Raw genomic sequence first — 22892 nt, forward strand, 5'->3', positions numbered from 1 at the left:
CAGTTGCTGTGCAGCTTGAACAGAATGCCTGTGCATTTCTTAAATTGTTTTCTACATGAAAATCTCCTTCCCTTCTTTTGCGGGTGTGTGCACCTGTGCATTTGTGCAAGCCTGTTGTAGTGAAGGCAGGCTAGTTCCTCCCCGTGTTGCTCTAACCCGGCGGTGCATTCAAGGTTTTATCCTGAACTGCACAAGTTAGTCATACTGCTTTTCAACTTTTCTAATCACAGTTGGTGTTCCCTTGAGTCCAGGAGCTGGCATTTAAGAGTCCGGTGGGTTATTCTTCCACTTACAGCCACCTTTACTTTGCCTGCTCCCCGTTTAGGGCTTTATACTGGCTTCTTATTCTGCTGAGTGCACGTGGGTGCACAGAAGGACACCAGTTAGGAAGCAGGGGGAATCCTGTCAGCTGGACAAGCACCACTGTTTAATGAACTCTCTTTCACTTTGGTTCTTTCTCATCTTTATTGGAATATATCTTCTACTAAAGACTTGAAAACAACAGGCTTTGTAGAATAAAGTGCCCTTCTGATGGGGCTTTTTAGTCTTTTCTTATTAAGGGACTCCCGTGGCCTTTGTAGAACTGTTGGTAAGCAAACGTTTGATGAGTGCCTCTGTTTATCTCAGTCAGCTGGTAAAGGAACAAAGAAACTCATGCTGCTTCCTTCTTTTTATTTGCTTGTAGCAAACCTTCCGCTGGGATGCCCAAGCCGTTAAGGAAATTTTGAAGGTAGGTGCTCTTAAATAATAGATCGACGTGTTTGTGTTTTGTATACACTGAAGTAGTGGTGGGGGGAGGAGGAGGAATATCACCGCGTGCATGGCACTGCTGCTGGACTGGGCTTCTCTGTCCCTGTAATTATGGTACATTTGCGCCAATCTGAGCCAGCTCTTAATGCAAAACTGCCTCTGCAACCTGTGTCAGAGATGGCTTTGTGGGCAGCGCACAGGCTGCCAGTACTCAGCTGGGTCTGAGTACATGGGACCCTTTCACCGAGCACAGAGTGCAAATAAGATAAGTGTTCCAGGAGAGGCAGTGAGGGTGGCAGGCCATATGAATTCCTTTATTTCTGGGAGTGAGTATTACACTCTTCAGGATTTAAACTTAATAGGGAGACAAGAAAAGTCTGTCTTGTGTGATTTCAACAGAGTGGTTCTGAATTTCTGAGCCCCAGCTTCCCCAAAGGTTTTGTCTAGATTGACCCCCATTAAGGTGTTTTAGCGTATGTTCAAGACAAAGATCGTTGTCTGTGCTAGGCTGTTCACGTGTTTGTTGCAGTGCAAGCCAAAGCTTTAGCCCAGTCCTCTGTGTCCAGCTGTGGTGCCAGAAGAGGCAGGTTGGAGGTTGATCCCTATCTCCTGGCTGCGGTCTGTGTGCTGTGCTCTTAGCCGGACCATGGCTTAGCCCAACTAGCTGGTCCCTGGGTGAGAGTTAGGGCAGGGCAACAGGGCAGAAAGGCTCCTAAAGACATAGCCCATCAGGCAGTCGCTCTCTTTGGTTTGAAACCACGTCTTGGAGCTCTGCAGCAAAGGCATCTTGGCCAGTCAGAGCAAAAGGCAGTGTTTCAGGTAGAATAGCATGAGGAATGGCTGGCAGTCAGAGCTCCCTAGCTGACCCCCTTGAGTTTTGAAAAGCCTTTCAGGGGGGTGTTGTTGCTGTAATAGGAACATAATAGGAAGTTCCTGAACTTTGAAAAAGTCCAGAGCTACTGGTAGACAGGTTTTATGTCCTTTTCCCTTTATTAACTGTGATAGCCTAATCCTGCAAACATAGGAAGTATTTAACTCTCTACAAGCTTCACTGAGATTGCTGCTAATTGGGCAATGCAAGTATGCTTGGAGAAAAGGAGCAAGTGCTCATGACGGTCTGGCTTGCTGAGCTCAAAGAGGGCTTCTTGCTGTGGTATTGCCTCTTGGGTTTACGATGGGCTCAGCTTTTTATTGTACATGAATATAAATGTCTTTGAGGTACAACTTCAGCTGCCTGTATCAGCAAAAATACTGTAACCCACTTCTGTCATTTGCTTTCCAGGAAATGACCCAGTCATGGCCACCTCTTCTGACAGATATTCCTACTCCTCCTACTGCAGAGCCTTCCAAATTTCCATTACCAACTAAGGTAAACACCCTCTTTTTGCCAAGGCTTTTGATAAATTAGAAGAGAGCTTTCCAACTCTTGCACGTACTTTCATCTGATGAGCTTTCCAACTCTTGCACCTCCTTTCATAGGTAAAGGCTTTTAGGAGAAATTATCTTTAGAAGTCACAATGGATTTTGAATTGTGTGATGGTTACTTGCAATGCATCACTTCTGTCCGTGCTAAGCTACATCAGGCAAGCTTAGACTATTGGAGACTTCGGAGTTATTCTTTGTCACGTTGCTCAAAGTATCGATTAGAGTAACAAACACAAGGAAATCGGATCACTGATACGCTGCTATTGAGAGATGATGTATTTGATTCTCAAGTTGCACCTTGTGCTTGCTTTCTAGGAGTCGCAGCCTGTTGGATGTGTAGCACAGAACCAGAGTAAGTAGAAATCCAAAGGAAAGCACACTGTTCTATGTGTATTGAGAGACGGTTTTGAGTGTCATACATTGAGAACATCAAATGTTTACCTTGATTAAGGGACGTGGTTTCCTGTGCTTTGTTAAACATTGATGAGTTTAGAAAATGCTGAAGAGACTGTATGCATTCCTTACCTAGAAATTAAGGCAGCAGTTCAGCAGAGAACAAACAGTATTTCATTAGGAAGCCCCATTTGGAGTGATAAATAATCTCAGTGGCAATCAGTTACGTCCTGGAAGAAAGTGACTTTCTAACCTGATGCTCAGAGACCATAGGGTAAAATACGCTACCGGTGAGGCAGATAAACCCTGCTGATTCTCTTTTGATTTACAGGACAGTACGATGGACCTTCGGATACGTTGCCTCGTTCTCAGACAACAGTATCGTAAGTAACCAGACTCAGTTGCCATCTCTTGGTTGAGATTGTAGAGTCTTGCACTCAAGCTCTCTCAGGTCTGTAAAACTCAACCCTTTTCGTGCTGTTCTGACATTCTGCGGAGGAGCCTCCCCTGGCTGGTAGTGTGGGATAGTGTCTTCCTGAGTAGTTAGCTGCTGCTTTAATCCATTCTTTGTTTTGCTGCTCCTTCTTCCACCCCAGCTTGCTCCTCCTGAAGGACTTCTGTGACTTTCCTTTGCACTGTTAAACATACTCGTTTCAACTGCTGCAGGCTCTGCCTTCCTCCACAGACAATCTTTTTCAGCTCTTCTCAGCTGCCTGTAAAAATCCCTTTTGAGCTTGAGTCAGTTTTCCAGGCAGCAGAGAGAGAAGAGACTTTTACTGTAGACAAGAATCTGAAAATACGCCTTTCTTAGCGCAGAGGTCCAGAATTGTAACTTCGGCATGGTACGTACCTCTGTCCTTCGCCAACATCCCCTCTCTGCTCAGCGTCCATGCAGGCTCTTCAGAGCCAGTGTACCCACAGTCAGCAAAGACAGCTGAAGTGGGAGGAAGAGGGTGGCTTAGGCTAATGTCCAAAATGGAGTCAAGAAGGATTTCCCCAGGGACTTCCTCGGCACCTGTCCCTTGAACCGATGCGTCCCTTCCTCTTTGTTTTTCTGTTTTCACTCGCACAACAGGGCGTGCTTTCTTTGCTGTTTAAAGCACACGTGACTGAAAATCCAGCTGCCTGGAGTAGCTTGCCTTACCAAGTGTAGCTGGCTGAAAACAAACAGCGCTTGTGCTGCTTAATTTGAAGCAGCCCTGAAATCCCAGGGTGCTCGTGTGCCCAAATTAAGCATTCGGCTTTACAGAGGGTGCAAGGGTTTCCCAGACGGCTTTCATTCTTGAATACAGCCCGAAGTTAGCACCTGGCAGTGCTGGAATGGAAGAGCCCTTCTTTTAAAAGGGGAAACGTCTCACTCATTTGTGGTGATGCATCTTTAGCCCAGCTGGCGGGGAAGGACCAGCCTTTGCTTTCAAGCGATGCTGATTTTAGTGCTCCTTCTCTCACTAACAGAGCTTTTATATAGCTTTGGAGGGAGATTGATGGTGTGTATCTAAGCTGGAATAGAACAGGTCCTGCAAATGAAAACTTGGCGTCTGTTAAGGCATGAGCTAATTAAGGCAGTGTAGTTGTTGAAGCAGATTGATTGTCTTTAACGAGGCTAGTTGGGAATTTGTTGAAACCTTGTTTTGGGGAAACTGGCTTTGTCTGTCCTTGCAGAAATAGGACTTATTCCAAGTTTTAGTGTTCTTCCTTGATCCTAAATTGAACTAAAGTAGTTGCAATGTTCTTTTATGCCGATGCATTTTATTTACCAGCAGCTCAGGTGAAAAGGCAGACATTTTTATTAGGAGCAGTTAAATCAGATTTAGAAGAAGCTCTAGGTAACATTTCTTTGCATTATCCTCCTACCTCAAAGGGAAATGTATCTTTAGCCCACAACTCTTAAAGCAAGCCAAAATCACTTTCAGAACGTTTTAGTATCTGCAAGTTCTTTCATTATCATTTTGAAGAACTGTTTCCCTTAACGAGTTGGAAAAGAAAAGAATTCATAGAGCTGCCGGTAGACATTTGTCCAAACTGCCCAGAAGTGGCTGTGTTGTTGCTATTCTTGCTTTTTCCCTTTTGTGTCTCGGTGGACTGGCAGCGAGTTTCGGCTCTAGCCCACGTGTGAAGTTGGAGCGTGCAGGGTTGCTGCAGACTGTGTGCCGTTTGCCTTCTGTAGGAAGTTCAGGGGCCTCGTTTTCCAAGGTGGTGTCTCATAGCGCTTCCCTTCAGTGTTTCCTGTAAAAGAAGAGGCAAGAGGTGAATTCCACTGACAAGGTGTGTGAGGAAACGAGGCAGAGGAGACGGGGGGATGGAGTAGGACAGCCACAGGGCAATGGTACGGGCCAAATGCAAAGAGAGCACAGTAGGCCTTTGGGTGTAATCAAAGTCTGTGTGCGCAGAGAACCTCTTGTGCATCAGGGTAAGGTACTCGGGGACTGTGGGGTTGGTGCCTTTTCAACAGGCATCATCTGTGTGGCAAGGGTTGGCTCTGTACTGGTAGACACAGGAGACCTTTGGGGTTTCTTCGTGCTGTCCTGCTCCGTGGACAAGAGTGGATTTGTCACATCTGATTTGTGGAATTGTTTGTTGGGAGTCCGTGGTCAGCTTTGGCAGTAAATGTGGTCCTGTTTCAAGGAGAATATCTCCGTGCATGGCAGCTGCTTTGGTGTGACTGTAAAATAGCGTGTCTCTTTTGTGCTTAAAGGAGGGAATCACTTTTTTGACTCAAGGTTTTCACTCCTCCGATGTCGCAGAATTAGGAAAGCAAAGGTCACCTCAGGGTCATCAGAGGTGACCTCCAGAGCTGTAAATGGTTTTTGCTTTGTTCATAATCGGACATGAAGGCGTGAAAGAACGTGAAGTTTTGTGTCGTTTTCCTTTTCCCCACAAGTATCAGGAACACAAACTCTGCCCCCACTTTTCAAGGTGGATGTGGTTTCCTGGGAATCTTTCTTACTTGTTTTCCTGCTCTAAAATGTCTTGTCCTGAGGGGTTGGAGGCTTACTTTTCTTATTTGGGCATGAGAGAAATTTCTCACAGAAAGCCCTTAGTTGGAAATGAGGTTGAAATAAACGCAGCTTTGACCTGATTGATCAAAATCCCTGTGACAGTGGCCAAGCTTTCATCCCGTTTTGAAATGACACTTGTGTAATTCTCTGGGTTGAGGAGCTGGTCTCCAGCTAGTTTCAGGATTTGAATCACTGTACTTTCGAACAGCAGGAGTTTTGCCTGTCTGTTTTCCAGCTCCTTTTGAATATGCCTGTGTGATTTCCAGAGGAGAATAACACCTGGGGGAAGGCTGGGTCCCCGCCCACAGATCCTTCCCTTCCAGCCTCTCGAGGCCTTCAGTAATACATTGAAATAGCAAGCAGTAGTTACCACCTGCAGGCAGAGGACGAAATGATGCTTCTAGAAACATTTGCAGGCAGCCTGCTCTCTAGCAATAGTAAAAGAGAGTTTGCGACTCCCCACTTGTAAGCTGCTTGGAGTGTCTGAACTGCTTGATTTACAGTTATTGCTGAGATGTGCAGGAGCATCAAATTCATTGTGTAGAGAAGAAAGAGGAGGGAGGCTTGCCCTTGGCATTTACTTACGTATGTACGGTAGAACACTTGAGCAGCAAAAAGAGAACCCTTGTGACAGAAAAACATTTGCAGCCCCTGAGAGCAGAGAGCATGAGCGCACGCAGCTTCTGGTGCACAGATGATGCTTTCTGTCCCTTGGGGACTCAGTGCAGCCCAATAGCACGCCACTCTCTTAATGTACAAGGATCAGAGTTCTTCCACCCTGTGCTGCTGCGTTAGTGCGCTGGACAAACTTAAGCGAGGAGCATTCCCCTCACAGAGCTTCATCTTTGTTGTGTGTAGATGGCAGCCAATGATACTGACATCCTTTTCAAAATGTCCTGAGATTAGTTGAAAAGTACAATATAATGTTCCTAGATTGTGTGTTATCGTTTTATCATTCATTAACGACAGGGTTTAGCAGATAGAGAATGCCAAACATTCCTAAAGAATGTGGGAGGTTGGTTTCTTTTGGCAAGCACACACAAACCAAGTCGTTTTCAGTGTCTGGTACTTGAAAGTACGTCTGCCTTGGCTGATACTTATCTTCTGGTTGTCTTTCAGAGTGCTGCTCCAGGAAGACCTGCAAGTCAGTGATAGCGAAGACAGCGATGACAACCAAGTCGGTTTTAGATGTTTTATACGCTGGGCGCGCAGACATGCCTTTAAATCATCAGGCCTTGTTGCGTTGTTCCGAATGCCTTAAGCTAACCTTTACTCTCATTCTCCTCCTTCTTTTTTGTGAGCAAAACAGGTTGCTGACAATCCACTTGCTCCTCCAAGGTACAGCTTTGTTCTTGAACTAACAGCTAGACTAAATAAGAAGGGAAAAACAAACTACGTCTTAATATATGGGGTGCATGGGTAAGGGGTTCCTTGTTTCTCCTGTAGATACAGGATTTGGTTTCTAGCTGCCCGAAGCTGCTGTTGAAAATTGGCGTTAGTTGTATGGGGTTTTACAGAAAGCTCCAATGAGAAATGAATAATCCAGGCATGCTGGATTTTTCTTATCAACCAGAATTATATTTCCCCAAGTTCTCTTGCCCTCCACCAGAGTATCTGAAGATCACCCTGGAGCCAAGGGGGTTCTCAGTTGTAGTAGTGCTGGGTGAGGTGTGAGTCCAGTTTTAGTTTAGAAGGAAGCCCAAAACAGCCAAGCAGGCGAAGAACGGAAAAGCGTTGGGTAGACTCACGGAGGCTGTTTCAGCTCCTCCTGATAAGGCAGCTCCTTATAAGTAGTTCCTGCCATGTATTGTTAGTCAGAAGCAATATTTAGGGTAGACGTAACGGCCACCTGCCAGTATTACAAGAAGTTGAGAAGCACAGAATTTTCAAGATTTTCAAGAAACTTGCCTCCAATCCATACAAATGTGTTGATTCTGACGTATGGAACAAGTTTCAAAGAGAAAAAAAAATATTCACAAGCCCATTTCGAAACAAAGGACTGCATCCAAGTCATGGCTCTTCCTCAGTTCCATTCACTCCTGTTGCCAGTGCTGGAGGAAAACACTCCTGAAGAGAGGAGAGTCTTGCAAAAACTGCTGGTGCTTGACGTGGTTGTTAAAGAAGCAGTTCCAGCACCTTGCCCAAGTAACACAGATGAATTGAAAACTTTATGGGAAGAATATAGAAAAGAGAAATCATCCTGGCGTGGATGTTTCTGTGTCATTAGCCTTTACGGCACCCTTTTCTTTTGAGGGATGAGGCTTTCAAAAGAGCACTTGCCAGTTTTGGTTCCTTTTTAAAATTCAGTTGGCTAAATGCAGCTGCAGACTGCAGCAGTCCTGCTCAGAGATTTCTCTGACCTGGTTATAGAGTTGGAGGTTTTATTACTTCTAGAGGTTTTTTATTCCGGTGCTTTATCTTTTGAGCATGGCACTGTATTCCTTGGCCTTATCCTTTCTCGTCTCAGTACCAAAACAGGGGTTTCAGTTTTAGTTTTGAATCTTGTCATGTCAATATAACAAGAAACTTCACCTATGCTGCTTTCTAATTTTATCTCATGGTGGCCTTGCAGTGTCCAACAGTCCCAGGCCAAGACTGTAGCATCAGCACATTCCAGCAGCTCGGAGTCAAGGAGCACCAGTGGCTCAGGGAGCACCAGTGACTCAGGGAGCACCAGTGACTCAGACAGCTCTTCAGACTCAGAGACAAGTGGCAGTGAAGCCAAGGAACCTTTGAGAGCGTCAGCGCCTGAGGTGAATGCAGATAAAATGCAGAGGCTGCTTAATACAGCCTCTTGCCTCAGCCTCCCCGCTGTCTGAATGCAGCCAGGACAGGAGACCTGAAATCCTCTCATGGCTCAGGTGTCCCTGTGACGTCTATGCTGCATCATCAGACTTTTCCTGCCCTTTGCTCCCCTTCTAGAATTGATCAATTCTATAACCCTTGTTAACAGCATAATTAGAGTTTTACCTGCTTAACCTTGAAGTGTTTGTCTAGCACTCCTTGAGGAATTAGTGACTTCACTGGCAAAACATAAGGAAGGCGCAGATGAGCAGCACAGCTCGTCTGGGGTGTCTGGGACCCACCTCTGCTCACGGGGCTTTTCTGGGTGCTAAAGCTATGGACTGCTTCAGGATAAGACCACTTTCCTGATAGGTTAAGAGGAGCCCCTCTCTCAGTGCAGCTCCTGTGCACAAGTGACAGATTGAGCTTCTCCCAGATTGCAGCTGAAGTGATCAGACCTGCAGGAAGGGCTGGAATGTGCTTAGACTTGCTTCTGTTGGATTTGGCTCAGATAGTGCTGCACTGGCAATTCTGAGGCTTTTATTGGGAAAAGCAGACAAACAGAATGTGGTGCCTTAAGGTTTCATTACTGAGAGCATGCATTTTCTAAAAGTCTGCTGCGGAAGTGCTCGTGTCCCATGGTTTCAGACAGTTCCTCCAGCTTGCAAAACGTTCTCAGGCCAGTGGGAAGGGAAGCGCATGCCTATATCCTATGGACCACAGCTGATGTAAGCAGTCTGCTGACAGTTTTGAGGTGCTCTCACAAACCCCAGAAACCCTATAATTTATTTCTTCCCCCTCCGCCAGCCCTAGCTTTCCTGTCTTTTACCTGAGAAGCACCTCAACGGGGAAAATTTTATGTGCAGAAAACAGAATTTGAAAAGGAGTATCTTTCTCATCTTTGATCTGCGTGCTTTACCATCCAGCAGTTCAGTTACAGACTTTGCCCTTTGCAACGTGGGTGTCTTTGGAAGGAAGCAGATGTTATGTGCTTCTCTTCTTTTACCAAATGCTGCCTGCTTTGTCCTGAGAACCCTCCATTGAAAGACCCTTCTTGCTCCAGTGAAGTTATTTGCCACTGTTTGCCAATGATCAGCTATTTGCCACTGATGGTTTATCCTTGTTTTATACAGCAAATTGTTCATCCATGATGCTCGAGGAGCAAGTTAGTGCACACGGCCTGTTTGTTTATAGTTAGTTCTTCCCATGCAAAAGCACAGACTTTGACCTACAGGCCATAGTTCCTTCTTCTTCTTAAACAGAAGTCTAGTGTTTGGAAAACCTAATGAAAACCCCTAAACCCATGGGGAAACAAACTGGGTTTTAAACCGGTTTTCTAGGTAGTTTCACTCAAAGAAAGTTGAGGACATGTCTTGTTTATCGACGTGTTCTACAGCGAGTTGAATGTGGATAGAGAAGAAAATCACAGCGGAAGGGACCCAGGAGTCTCGGTAAACTTTTCATGTAGTAGAGGCTGTCTTTTTGGAGAAGAACTGTGGTTCCTCTTGGAAGCAGAGTTGTGACTGAGGAGAACTGATGTGGGCAAGAGCATAGCTGTGCTCTGGTGTCCAGACAATGAGCTACACATTTGAGTGATGCTGACACACACATGGTAGTTTCAGCATGGGTCCTAGAGAATTGTGTCTGATTTGCAGCTTCTGTTGTCTGGTTCAGGGTTAGTTGGCTTTACTGTAATATGTCAGACTGCTGTTAGATTAGGCAGGGCTTGTAGCAATCCCATTCTGTTATCTGACTGACTCCAGAGGCCTTCAGACCTCGGTCATTGCTTATGCCTTGCTTGATGCGGAGGGAAGCGTGTGTTGGGCTGTGTAGGCAGAGGAGTGGGAAGAGGCCGGACTTGATGTGCTATACAATTCTGGTAAATGGTTTTCTCATGGTTAAACCACAGGAGCCTGACAGCCGACCTGTCAGACTGCAGAGAGGTGTGACAGCTGGCACAGGTTCTTGTCGCTTTGAAAGCAGTGCTGCGTGCAGGAAGTTTTGCGCAAACGTTGCGAGGACAGCACCTAATCTGTTTTTACAGTTGACGCTCTTTATAGATGTTGTCTCAGTTTGCAGCAGGGTTGGTTAGTGGCAAACAAAGATGAAGCTTTCATGTAGACTGGTGTCTTAGTGAGTGACAGGCAGGGCTAGCAGTGATCCATGAGTGCTGTGCAAGACGTTTGACTGATCCTGTGGAGAAATGGGGTCCGTGTTTCTGAAGCAGATGTCGATGTGCACATGCTAGAGCATCCCCACGGTCTCATGGTCTCTCAAGCTCTTTCAAACAGTTGAAAGAGGAAATTTTCCTGGGTTCTAGTAAGCTGTGCTAGAAGGAAAATAGCTCATGAAGCCCTCAGTCTTTCATCTCTCCTTTCTCTTTTTGCCTGCAGCCTGACCCACCAACTTCCAGTAAGTGGCAGCCTGGCAACTGCCTAACCAAGGTAAGCCCACCCTTCTCCCTGCAACCCATTTAAAAGCAGCACAGTATCTGAAATGCCTGCTAGAGTGTGCAGTCATTTGTGCTACCCGTTTAATGTCTGTTGTGGGAGAGCACCTTGTCTGCAGTTTGGGGGTGTGCCCCGAAGAACTAACCCAGCCATCCCAGTTTGTGCTTTTCAGTTTTGTCCATGGGTGCCCCTTCTGCTGCCATTAGCCAAGTAAGCTCAGTCTGAGTAGCATAGCCTTTTCCTGTGTGGAGTAGTCTGAAACAGTTGTGATTGCTTGCTTACACAAAGAGAAAGGAATTCTGCAGGCTTGAACTGTGTTATTCCTTAGGGGCGATGGTAGAAGCTTCGTGCCTTTTGCTTTTCCATAAATGCAGGCTTTTAACTGAAGCAGGTTCACTGACAGTAACAACCATCCCTAAACCCTGCTTTGGATCTCAGTGCTTGGATAAATACATAGAAGGTTTCTTTGGCTTTCCCTGGAGCTGTCGTGGTTCTAGCAGTGAACAGACATACGTGAAAAGACACGTATGTCCAGTAAGGGGCTTTCCAGACACATCCTTGCAGAGTCCTTCTGCTGTAATAGTTGCTTTCCTTTGAATTAAAGGCAGCCCTTTATTTAGCAAAGATAGTAATTGCTCACAAGTGGTTTTTGGAAAGCTATCTATCTCCCAAAGGGGACTGTGAATAAGCTTCCAGGCAGGCACAGAGAAAGTTGGCTGCAAGCCTTATGGTGGATGGGTATTCGCTATGGATATTTCTGTGCCTGTATACCTTTTTGGTGGTCCGCACCAAGCGGGTAGCTTAGCATGTGTAGGTGAATAAGCCTGGTTCCCATGTGGGTTTAGTTTAGTCTTGGCATTTTCTGAACTTCCCATAGTTGTAGGGGAGAATTCAGGAGGGTGGGGAAATCGTGAAGAAATTTGAGAGACCCCAGCAGTCCCCCTTGTGCAGAGCAGTGGGGGAAAGGTGAAGAGGCAGTAAATCTGTCACTTCTCCTGCTGCCTCAGAAGACCCAAGGCAGGAGCTGTTTGCTCTTAGACATGTCCTGCCTGGCAGTCTGAGCGTCTGACTTCAGGACCCCCCCCCCTCAGAGCCTCACTGTCTGTATTATGTAAGCATGCATCTGTCCTTGGAGGCTCATCACAGCCACCTAGGTCAGTACAGCTGTCAGACATCTTTTGCAGCAGTGTGGAGCTCAACCTGAGAGACAGTTGAAGGTCATGATCTGGAGCCTTGCCCTGAGCACACTGCCAAAGGTAGACTCGGTGCTGCACGCAGCCCACTGAGCTCTGTGATAGTGACATAAACCTGGATGTACTCTTGGGAGGGACACAAAGTCCTAGCATGCTATTGGCTATTGACAGCCAGTGGATAACGCTGACTGATAAGTGCAGGTTCTTTTACATTTTCTTGGCTTGTAGCAAAGTATTCTGAAGATTTTCATTCATGTGAGCTGATGATTTTTGATATCTTGTACTTTTCCATCTAGGGAGTGTAATTGAAAAGTAGTATTTATTACCTCTCTACCTTAATGGTTCCTGTTGGAAGACTGGCAGCAATTTTAACTGACTCTTAAAATTTCATCTAGATCATAGTTTTGTTAATAAACCCAAAAACCCCTGCACATCTGAATGCAGCGTTTTCCTTCCCTTTGATAAGACTTATCAAAACCCCCAACTGTCTGCAGTTCATGACTACATCAGGAGGAATCTGAATACATTTCTGTATAATTCATACCAAGTAGAAGAAAAAAAGCCCAGCCAGAACAGATGCAATGCTTATTTTGAGCAATGGAAGTGCCTTAATTTTGATTACTATTAGCCGCAAGAGGTTGAGCAGTTCCATCTCTGCCACTACAAAATATCCAAGCAGAAGGAGATAAAATGTCATCTTAGGATACTGCTCAGTGAACCTGAAATCTGTATCTGCTGTGGTCTGGGTTTCCACTTTGTTGGTTCCACTATCTTTTCAATACTTCTAACAAGAATTGATCAAACTTAGCTGCATTGGTTTATACTTTACGTGAACTTTAAAAACCTGAGTGATTTGGTTTTCTTTCTTCCTGTTAGAGGAAAGCGGTGGACGAAGAGACGAATAGGAAGAAACTGAAATCAGAGAAAGAAAAAAAATCACTGAACTCTTCACCTAAGAAAGACTCCAAGAAACTGAAGTGAGTATACGGTGGTGGAATGGCAGAAAGATGCACGAAAGTGAGTGTGTCTTAAACAAGGAACTGTATCTTCTGTCCTCACACATTTGCTTATAACGTAATGTGCCTCCTGAGGCTTCATCTGCTGAAGATTTGTCTTTAACTCCTGGAACCCACCAGGTGGTTGTGGGAATGGAATTTATTCACCTTATTATTTGTTGCAGGTGTGAAGTGATACTTGGGTGTCACCTGTTTCCGATCCCTTCTTAATGCTGAGGATTATGGTTCTAACCATTCAAGAATAAGCTGATGTTTCAGTGGCCGATCGTCCTCCCATTCTTGCTGTTCGCTGCTGCACAAGCGTTGAATGTTGTGGCATTTGTCCAGATTTCTAACCGTCGAGATGGACATGATTTTAAACGCTTCCCATCCTGCAGCTTCCGTTGCCGTCTGCTCTGTTCCATGTATTGCGCATAGCTCGGGATATCTCTTTACGCTGCAGGAAATGTAATTGCCAGTTGTGCCCATATTGCTTGTCCTTTTAAGCTGGTAGGCAACTATTTGCGCTGCTGCCTTTTGGACCAGATGCAGGAAACACATTTGTGCCAACCAGATTTGTTGGTTGAGTTCCATACAGTGCGGTAGACTGCCTGCCTGCTGGGATGCAGGAGTCATTCCCCTTCTCCAAACCTCCGTGGAGGCAATCTGTCAGCAGGTGATTGCTCTAGATGGTCTGGGGGGTGTTAGCTGTTCTATGGGGAGTGGCGTCTGCTTGTTCTGCATGGTAGTTGAGGTGTTTCAGGGGATGGCAAGAGAACTTGCTGTCTAGCTGAAGATGCCCCTGCTCATTGCAGAGGAGTTGAACTAGACAAGTGTTAAAGGTCCCTTCCAAACCAAACTACGATTCTATTCTGTGATGTTTGAACTCTCAGAGAGTTCATTATTTCTGCTTTCATGAGAAACAGAAGTAGCCTTAAAATGCTTTCTAGGCAGGTGGCGAGCATTTCCCTTCTCCACTAAAATCATCTTGTTGGTTTTGTCTTTTTGTATCTGTGACTTAATGGGCAGACAAGCGTGTGTTTTGAATCATGACTCTGTCTGGAATTTCAGGGGGCCTTTATGGCCGGGAATTTCTCCTTTATTCCAGCATAGCGTTTGCAGTGCTTCTAATGGATGTGCTGAGATTTCCCCTATATAATTTGCGTAATTTGTGCTACCAGCATTTTGGCTAGATCTTTGCTAGAGCAAATGCTTCCAGGCGCATGTCTTCAAATGGGAGGCTTGCGCATCAGTCATGGGCTACTGCATTAAATTCTTGCTTGTGGCTTGAATTTGAGGCATTGCCTTGGATTGGTATAGCGTTGAGGTTTGTGGCCTGAAAATACGAATAATCTGCTTTTCTGCCAAGAAAATAGAGACGTACTCTTAAAGCGCTGAAACGCTGGGCTAACGTTTAGTTGGGTGGTATTTCAGCTGGTGTAATAACGGAGGGGCTTTGACACTGGGGTTCATTCCTCCCTTTTTCTCAGTGAAGGCAAACCCCATGTTCCGGCTTTGGGAGTGAAAGGAGAATATGTATTTTGGAGGAGAGAGGGCACTGGATCAGGTCAGAGGGTGCTGCTGTGCTATAATCCTCTCTGGAGCTGTAACAAGGCAGTGAAGTTAGGGAGCACGAGTGCAGTGGGTAGGGACTGTGCCATGGGAAAAGTGGGTTGTGGAGCAGGGGAGAGGACTGTCTCATGCACAGCAGAACGAAGCCAGATGCGCAACGTTACAGTTCAGTCTTTTCTCTGGGTTTAGCTTAATTTCCTCCTTGTGATGTTGCAGTCCATGAGGTGGAATGCACTGCTGAGTATTTTTGTGTAAACTTTGAGAAGCTGAATCAAAGTGATGGAAAGGAGGAGTTGTGAAACAAGGTTTAGAGTTATTTGGTGTTGCTTCGAGCTGCCGGAGTTCCCTTGTATTGCTAACTTCAGATGATCAGAAATCTGCTATGCCACCATATTCTTAAATGTGATAGTCCCTGCCATTCAAAAAGTGCAACATTTTAAATCTCTGACTTGAACCCTCTCAGTCTTGTGAGTGTTGTCTAGTTGAGCAGGCAAGTCTTAAAGGAACAGTTCGGTTTAATTCTGTCCAAGTGTGTACAGGATCAAGTGTCAGGGTGAGTATCTGTAACCATAGAAGACACCTCCTACCGTAATGGGGCAAGAGAGGCAGTGCTGCAGTTTATTTGCCCTGTTGGCTGATTTCTCCCAGAGAACTGACTGTCTCTGTCTTTAAGTAAAAAGCGGCTGTGTTGGAGGGATGCCTTTTTTGCAATATCCTGCTATCCTGGTTATAAATTTGTATTCCAAGGACAAGTCCTGGGGCTTAATTCTACTTGAAAAGCAACTCGCTTGTCTGTTGTTAGCAGCTGAAGATGTGGTATCTAATGCACACTGAAATTTCATTTTGCCTTTGTTGGATTCTTAATGTCATCTTCACTTCCAGAGAGATTTCAGCATCATCGGTACATGATGCAACGAATTTTGTAAAAATTCACTACATTATTGATGCACCGTATTCATCCCAATTGCTGAATGCTCTTCCCGTCTCCAGAGCATCAAACTCCAAGGCTTCATATGAATACTGGAAGAAAGATTTTCAACCTCCACCACTGCCACCACTGTGTCCTATACCTCCTGCACCAAAGTCAACAAAGGTGGCCCAGAAGAGACGCAGAAGCCAGAACGACGAGCTGTCTGCCATCGACAACACAACCAAGACCGAGAGCAACAACAAGGATCCTTTGATCTGCAAGCACCGCAAAGTGCAGAGTAATGAAGCTGAACTATCAAAGGATATCAAGGTAGGTATCTGTTATAACTAACAGGAAGTTCCCTGCAGCCCGTGGGTGCTGCGTGATTCTCTTTAGAAACATGCTCTGAGGATATAGAAAAGGAAAGAAGATAAACCAGCCACCAGAGAAAGCTCTCTGAGGCATTTTGCCCCTTTCACGGCTATCTGTAACCGTACGTCACTAGCCCAGAAGCCTACACTGTAACTTCTCTGCTGACTTGCCATCGTTTGTTTGCATCTCATTTAGTGAAGCTTAGTGAGAAGAGGTGCCCGTGTAAAAACCAAAGGCATCGTGTTGATGGCAGTAACTGTTTCTGACTGTAGGCAACTGCAAGTACAATACTGGTGTAAAATAAGGGTGTTTACAAAAGGGAAAAGTGGGCTGCTTAAAAATAAGAAACATACAACCCGCGTGTAAGGTTTTCATAGTATCATAGAATGGTTTGGGATGGGATGGAGCATTTACCACTTCTTTGGGCAACCTGTTTCAGTGCCTCACCATCCTCACAGTTTGCTTATGAAATTGTTAGTGATCCTTGCAGCTGGATCTTTGCATTTTTGGGTTGTAAAATTCAGTTGTCTTCCTATTTACTAGTGACTGGGTGGGTGTGCTCTAGTATGTTGTGTGAGTCAAGCCCGACTGTGCTCGCTCTCTCAGCTGGCTTCTAACTGCTTGCTTTTTCCTTATAATGTAGTTGGTAATGGAGAATCAACGATTTTGTGGTTAAGCTGGAAATAAGTGTGAATGGATATTACCTCTTGCTGCCTTGGTTAGTGAAAGGTTTCCTGAAAAATGTGCTGCTTGCAGCCTTACTGCTATCTTAGCCATTGTGCAAGGAAAGCTGCTACTTAATTTCCCCATGCTTGGGAAAAGTATTAATGATGTGAATGGTATTAAGCCTTTCTACTAGCAGTCAGGTAAGAAGCCAGGTTTTCATTTCCATTATTGGAGGAGGTGCTGGGGAAGTAGGTTAGAAGACAGGTAGAGCCTGGGAGATAGACTATGCCTGGGACAAAAAAATATTTCCTATTGAAATTCAGGAAAGGCAAGCTTTGGAATCGTTTTCGACATCTCTCTAAGCAGATTTATCTGTATTCTGTGATTTGTCAGGGATCTGCCGGACACGTCACAAAACTTTTCCCAGTGCCTTCTTTGCCAAATGGTACCTCCCAGCCAAAGAGACCTCAACTCAAGTTTGAAAGGTAAGGTTTTGTCTTACACCCGTCATCTGTACTTTGTAAAGCCACCAGGCCAGCCTGGCCCTGCAGCTACCCTGGCTTCTGCCTTAATAGGCATTTCTCTGGGGAGGAAAGAGAGAAGGAGAGGTGTCGGCGACTTGCCCTGTACTGTCTTCTCATGTCTGGGACTTACCCCACCTACCCCAAAGCAAAGGTCTAATTACAGCATTTCTTGGACTAGAAGCACTACTCTAGAAATTAGTTACTTTTTCACTCTGAGAGGAGGTACCTCTTGTGCCTGCCTACAAATGATAGGTTTTGATTTGCCTCCTTCTTGGCAAGTGGTAAACTACTCTGTGACAAGGTGCTGGGCAGGCAGGTAACTTTTTCTGAGAGGGCATGACTCTTTACTTGCTCGTTTTGTTAGTGCACGACTGGTTGTGTGCCATTTGCACGGTGAATAGTTTATCCCACTGCCTTTTCCCTGTTTTCTGTTTTTCCTCTCTGTGTCCCAAATTCAGACATCTGAAGTATCCAGCAGAATACTACGCAGAAGAGGCCAGGAGGCTGAAACACAAAGCTGATGCAATGGTAAGTTTTGGCTCTGTGCTAGAAATGTAAAGCAGCTCATGCATTGGGAGCCAGTATTTGTGTTCATGTGCATAAGGATTCACCAGTTAAAATGACTTCCCATACTCCAAACTTGGAGTCTGTTCAAGTCATATGTGGGGATGCTGTCTTTGTTTCCCAAAATGTTCAGACATTTCCCTTTGTTATAAACACATCTAGAGAACATGCCTCAAGAACAGGATTTAGAGCAGATGTTGTCTGAGGTTAGCAGGCCACTTTGCTTTGCAGAGCTATGACAAAGCCCTTGTCAGAACAGTTATAGGACAGTTTACCCTGAAATGTCACGATCCTGACAGTAATTGTGTTGCTGGTGGACAAGACTTGGAAGTGCCCTTTGCAGATGTAAGCAGCTCTCTTCTTTATGTGCAGTTTAGCAGTGTACATGAAGTAGTGTAGTTTTTGCTAGTTAGGCCTCAGTCAGATAAGTTACATATGCTACTTGCCATTTACCTGTGAAAATGAAGTGAGGGAACCTGCCTTTCACGAGGCAGGCCTCCAAGACCAGACAGTAATATCCAAAAACTGTACAGATAATAAATACTTAGGGAAACCATTGGTCAAGAGGAAGAGCTACAAACAGCCAGAGCACACCCAGACCACATTAACTGTCACCTGGAGGCCTGGCCCGCATCTTTTTCTTCCTTCAACTCCTGACTTACTAGGGAGAAAAAGGGAATGTGGGTACACTTGAGACATTTGGGTACACTAAGCCATTTTTGTCGTAGTCTAAAAATGAGAATATTCTTCCCAATAGACTGACAAGATTGCGAAGGCCTTTCAGTACCTAGAATCTGCCCTTTTCTTCATCGAGTACGGAATTGCCTTGGAAGCGAATGCACAGAATTTCGCCTACAAAATATTCCAGGACACCACAGATTTCATCAAGTAAGCAGTTTTCAAAGCAGCATGTTTGGAGGGGAAGGGTTAGTTGCATTGCTTGTTTGCACCTGTGGCAGCTGTGGGTTCCCACCATGGAGCAGAGTTCAGGTTGCTGTACAAGCACGGGACAGGCCATGCAAAGGCACCAGAGACAAATCCTTTGAAATGGTTCAGCATTGCTTATCGGAAGAAGTAGGCGCCATGTCCTCTTGAGCATTTGAGCCTTGCAGCTGAGGTACACCAGAGAACACCGGTTCTGACAAGAAAGGGCATGAAGGGATTTTTCCTTTATCCAGACCTGAAGTTGCTTTTGCATGCGAGCTCAGTAGCATTTCAGTTTTAAAAAGCAAAGCAGCAATACAGCATGTGAAAGAGCAGTCAGTGCCCCAGAGGTCTTGCAACTTGATTGAAGGCAGACTTTACTGGTTTCTGCCATGTGTTTTTCTACCAGTACGCTTTATTGGGGCTTCTTTTAGCAACCTTCCCCATTTAGTTTCAGAGCCATAGTAGATATATGCAGGTAGTATGACATACACGGGCCGTGTGACATGTACAGGCAGCACAACCTGAGGAACCATGTATTGGATAGGAGGGAGACAGGTATCAGTTTATTCCTATTGAAATGAGGGGATGTATGAGTGTGTTTGAGAGTTGATTTGATGCCTTGCCTCACAGCTGAAACAGCTGTCAGGTTTTTCTGTCATAGCCTGCAAACTTTTAAAAGGAATTGTTTGCTTTCTGCTCTTGAGGGACTGTATTTCCCAGCTGCTGCTGTTGCTTTGCTTTGCTTTCAGAAAGCAGAGTTGCTTGGCTGTGTTTTACCAAGCGACGCATTTCCTCTAAGATGTCTGCCCCAGGCCATTAGGTGGCCCATGGGGAACATCTACTTGAAGGGGTGCTGCCTGTTAATCGTGTAAGAGGAGAGTGAGTCACATAAGAGGCCGTTATCTGTTCCTGTGGCATGGAAAACAAGGCGTTTTGAGACAGTCCTCTGCTCAAGGTCATAAAAGCACTTGGTGCCAGGACTAAGACCTCAAGGCATGTTCCCTGACTTTTGGACCAGCCTTTGAGATAATGGCATGCACTGTTTTCTCCTATAAAGAGCGGGCCATCAGATCACTGACGGCTGACAAGGTTCTCCTTCTTTTGTTTCCTTAGATTCATCATGACGCTAAAATACTGTATGAGCCCCTCAGCACCTTCACATGAAGAAATCTTTACCGTGTTATGGTGCGTAACTCTTTTTCTGTGCCTTCGTACTTTTTAGACTTGATCGAGTGAACGACTCATTGCTTTCAGGGGAAAAGGAATGAGTGAAATGGGAATCAGGGTTCTGCAAGGAAGAAATCCTCACACTTGAAAATCCAGACTGAACTGGAACACCTCTAGTGTGAGCCAACATATCACAAGGGACCACACGTGGAAGGCACAGGCTCTAAAATCTGATATTCTGGTAACTCGAGAGCACCTAAGGGCTTTCACCTAAGGTGAAAGAATGCAATTTGGCTGCTCATGTTGGAGCCACCTAACTGAAGCTGTAGCTTGAACGTAGCTGAGGCACGTGGCTGCAGGGGGGCTTACTCAGCCTGTGGCACCTGTAAGAGGCTGGGCACCTGTTTATATGAAAGACCAGACCCCGCCCTCGTTTGGTTTCTTTCCCCTTGTGATTATTTCACAGTGACTTTTTTAAAGATAGGCAGAAGGAGGAGAAATCCCGAGCTTTCTGGACTTTGCAGCAGAGCTGAGGCATGCCTGCCTGCGTCCCACAAGGCTGCTGACTGCTGAGCAGGCAGCAGCAAGCGTGAATATTGACCAAGCTTGGGTGTGTTTCTGTTGACAGCATGCGCTGCCTGTCCCTTCTGAACATGGCCCTGTTCCGTGGCAAAAAAGAGACTGCAGCAAAGTATTCCAGCATTCTGAACGACCACTTCAAGGTAGGGCACGCGTAACTGAGCTGCCAGATGCATGGCTGCGCTAGTTACTGATGGCAGCTGAGCAGCCCAAATCTAACAAGAGTTCTTTTCTTGCTGCAGAGATTTCCCACAAAAGCACCTTCTCCGTCTGTTGCAAGGTAAGATTTGAAAATACATGGGTTGTAATGTGCCCATAAGGGTGTGAGTGAAAACAGCAGCTGGAGTATTTGAGTTGCAAGCTGCATGTGAGAGTGCCTTTCCATTGGCTCTTTCTTGCCACCTGAAATCTATTGTTAGGGGCCATGAGTATGTTTCTGCTCTCTCTTTCCCACCTCTTCTTGTTGGGAAGGGGTTTTCTTTGTTACGAGGTCCAGAGTTACCGTGTATCAGGCGGAGCTGGTCTTTACCAAAGAAGTGGTCAGAGGAGCAAAGAAGGTATCATCACTAGGCTGTTTCAAAGCCCTTGTTGTCATCTTTGTTCTGTTAGAGATCCTTTGATACTTAGTGAGATACCCTTCCTGTCTTCCTGGCCACTGTCCGGTAGGGTCGTGCCTTCACCCTGTGGCAGCATAACTTTGAGGTGATACCTGAATATTTGTCTCTTTAGCTCAGTCACCAATTAAGAAACTCATTTTCTAATTTGTGAGTTCTAGAGCATGTTGTCCTTTCTAGGTATCTGCAGCAGTGTTGCTGTGTATGTGGCAGCGAAAGTTAAATGTTCATGATGGTGTTTCTTTCTCCTGCAGGAGCACAGGCATGCCTTCTCCATCGTTTCCAGTGCCGTCTCCTACCACTTCTCAGCGGGGAGCTGGCAACTGCAGTGGCAACAGTATGTGCTCTTCAACCGCCGTCTCCTCCGATATCCCAGACATCACCTATTCCTACGTCAACATCACTTCCTATGTTCTCTCTGCGCTTAATAATTGGGAGCGAGCTGATGCACTGATTCTGAAGAATCAGGGTAAGCTTTTGCCCTCTGGCTTTTCTGTCTTTTGTGTTGTGTTTGTACGTATGTGCATGCCTAAATTCTAACAGTGTAGCAAGCACCATACCTAAAGATCAAAGCATTACATACAGACAGCTATGGCATGTTGGCAGAGATGCTAGATGATGATATATTGATGAGTGTTGCCATTTAAAGGTTGGCTCGGCATCCTCAAATGTCTAAGAGCTAAGGGGTGAGCGTATCAAGTGCAGGGAACCAGCCAACTCGCATTTCCTGGTAACACAAGAGGCATAAGGAGTTTTTTGCTCTTTACTTTTCCCTTTGGGATGCTTAGGTTTGCTGAGTGGGTTCACTTTTACTAGAAACATTTTGGCCTGCAGCCCTGTGCTTTTGTTGGTCAATCTTCCAGGTAGTTTTGTCTTGAGAGCAGTGGGGCTGGCATCACCCTGTAACAGAGAGGCTGAGCTGCCCTTGAACTGGAGTTCTTCTGGGGCACATGATCAGTATTTGCCGGTAGCATCTCCTGACATTGCTGCTACTTTTTGTGTTTTACAGTTTTGTTGTTAAAAAGATTGTACTGTCCTGTGGTGCCGCGACAGGTACAAGCAGCGGTGAATGCTTAAAAGCCCTAGATTGGGTGCCTTCAGTGTGTAACCTGCTATTCCACGTGGCATTTGCAGCCATTGCAGTCATTTTCCATAAACCACAGCTTTCTGAGCTGCTGTGGGTGAAGGGGTGTAGTGTCACAATCTGTTGGCAAACTCAGAAAAACCCAAAAAGACCAATGTGCCTGGCTCAGTTGCTGGAAGGTTGTAAAAATTCGCTAACGAGGCAGTGGCTGGAATTCAGAGAATACTCCCGAAATGTTCCTTACACAGCTGAGCAGAAGTTTTCAGCCTCCAATCTTTGTGTGTAAAAAAGGAGAGCCGAAAGGTACTCTGCAACATGATTGAGACTGGAGGGACTAAGGGACTGGGAAAAGCCCATGTCACTGGAAGGCAGGTCCTACAGGAACGTCTCAGAAAGGTGACCGGAAAGGAACAGGTGGGCTGATTTCCCATAACTTGCTGTCACCTGCAGAGAAGATTGCCAGTACAGAGCAGGGTGTGCGGCCTGACGGCACCTCCCAGCAGCCTCAGATAGGCTACAAGAGCCGTCTCCTACCTGTGCAGGAGAAGGAGCATGGTGCCTGAAGTTGGTGGGAGGATAGGAACACTACCTTAACCCTGCCTCAAGTGCCCAGCTAAAAGCAACTCAAATTAGAGCTGTATAGCCTGTCAAGCCTTAGAAATGTTTAAACCTGTTCAGTTGAGAAATCGTGATGGCTCCAGGGTTTGAGGATGGATGAAAGGAAAGGGCTGTTCTGACAGCTGTGTGTGCTTCTGGGCATCCTTCAGAAAGACGGTCAAATCTGGCCGGTTCAACATCTGGAGGAGCATGTGGCAGGGACTGGGGTGTGAACACCCAGATTTCTGCCCCCTGCCGTGGAGTCTCAATGTCCTTTTACAGGCACTGGGGGAGGTGGTTCAGTGTGTATGCACACGCGAGTGCCTT

The 22892-nt window shown here is 45.7% G+C and overlaps 1 protein-coding gene across 1 annotated transcript in view; it reads left to right on the plus strand.

Annotated features, from left to right (window-relative positions):
• Positions 1-22531, plus strand: part of LOC133264980 (AF4/FMR2 family member 1-like) — a 30094-nt gene extending 7563 nt beyond the window's left edge. The window contains exons 4-20 of the mRNA XM_061445177.1: positions 686-730; positions 2033-2119; positions 2491-2527; positions 2900-2951; positions 6687-6744; positions 10745-10795; positions 12871-12971; positions 15552-15801; positions 16903-16994; positions 17346-17349; positions 17502-17561; positions 18355-18485; positions 19638-19709; positions 20320-20422; positions 20513-20550; positions 21139-21353; positions 22419-22531. Coding sequence (XP_061301161.1) covers positions 686-730; positions 2033-2119; positions 2491-2527; positions 2900-2951; positions 6687-6744; positions 10745-10795; positions 12871-12971; positions 15552-15801; positions 16903-16994; positions 17346-17349; positions 17502-17561; positions 18355-18485; positions 19638-19709; positions 20320-20422; positions 20513-20550; positions 21139-21353; positions 22419-22531 — 1509 coding nt within the window. The remainder of the gene's footprint in view (positions 1-685; positions 731-2032; positions 2120-2490; positions 2528-2899; positions 2952-6686; positions 6745-10744; positions 10796-12870; positions 12972-15551; positions 15802-16902; positions 16995-17345; positions 17350-17501; positions 17562-18354; positions 18486-19637; positions 19710-20319; positions 20423-20512; positions 20551-21138; positions 21354-22418) is intronic.
• Positions 22532-22892: the final 361 nt, after the last annotated feature.

This window comes from Pezoporus flaviventris, unplaced genomic scaffold (genome assembly GCF_033815535.1).
Source record: "Pezoporus flaviventris isolate CSIRO_AGI_PZ_B2104156 unplaced genomic scaffold, CSIRO_AGI_Pfla_v1 ptg000002l, whole genome shotgun sequence".
Classification (NCBI taxonomy): Eukaryota; Metazoa; Chordata; class Aves; order Psittaciformes; family Psittacidae; genus Pezoporus; species Pezoporus flaviventris.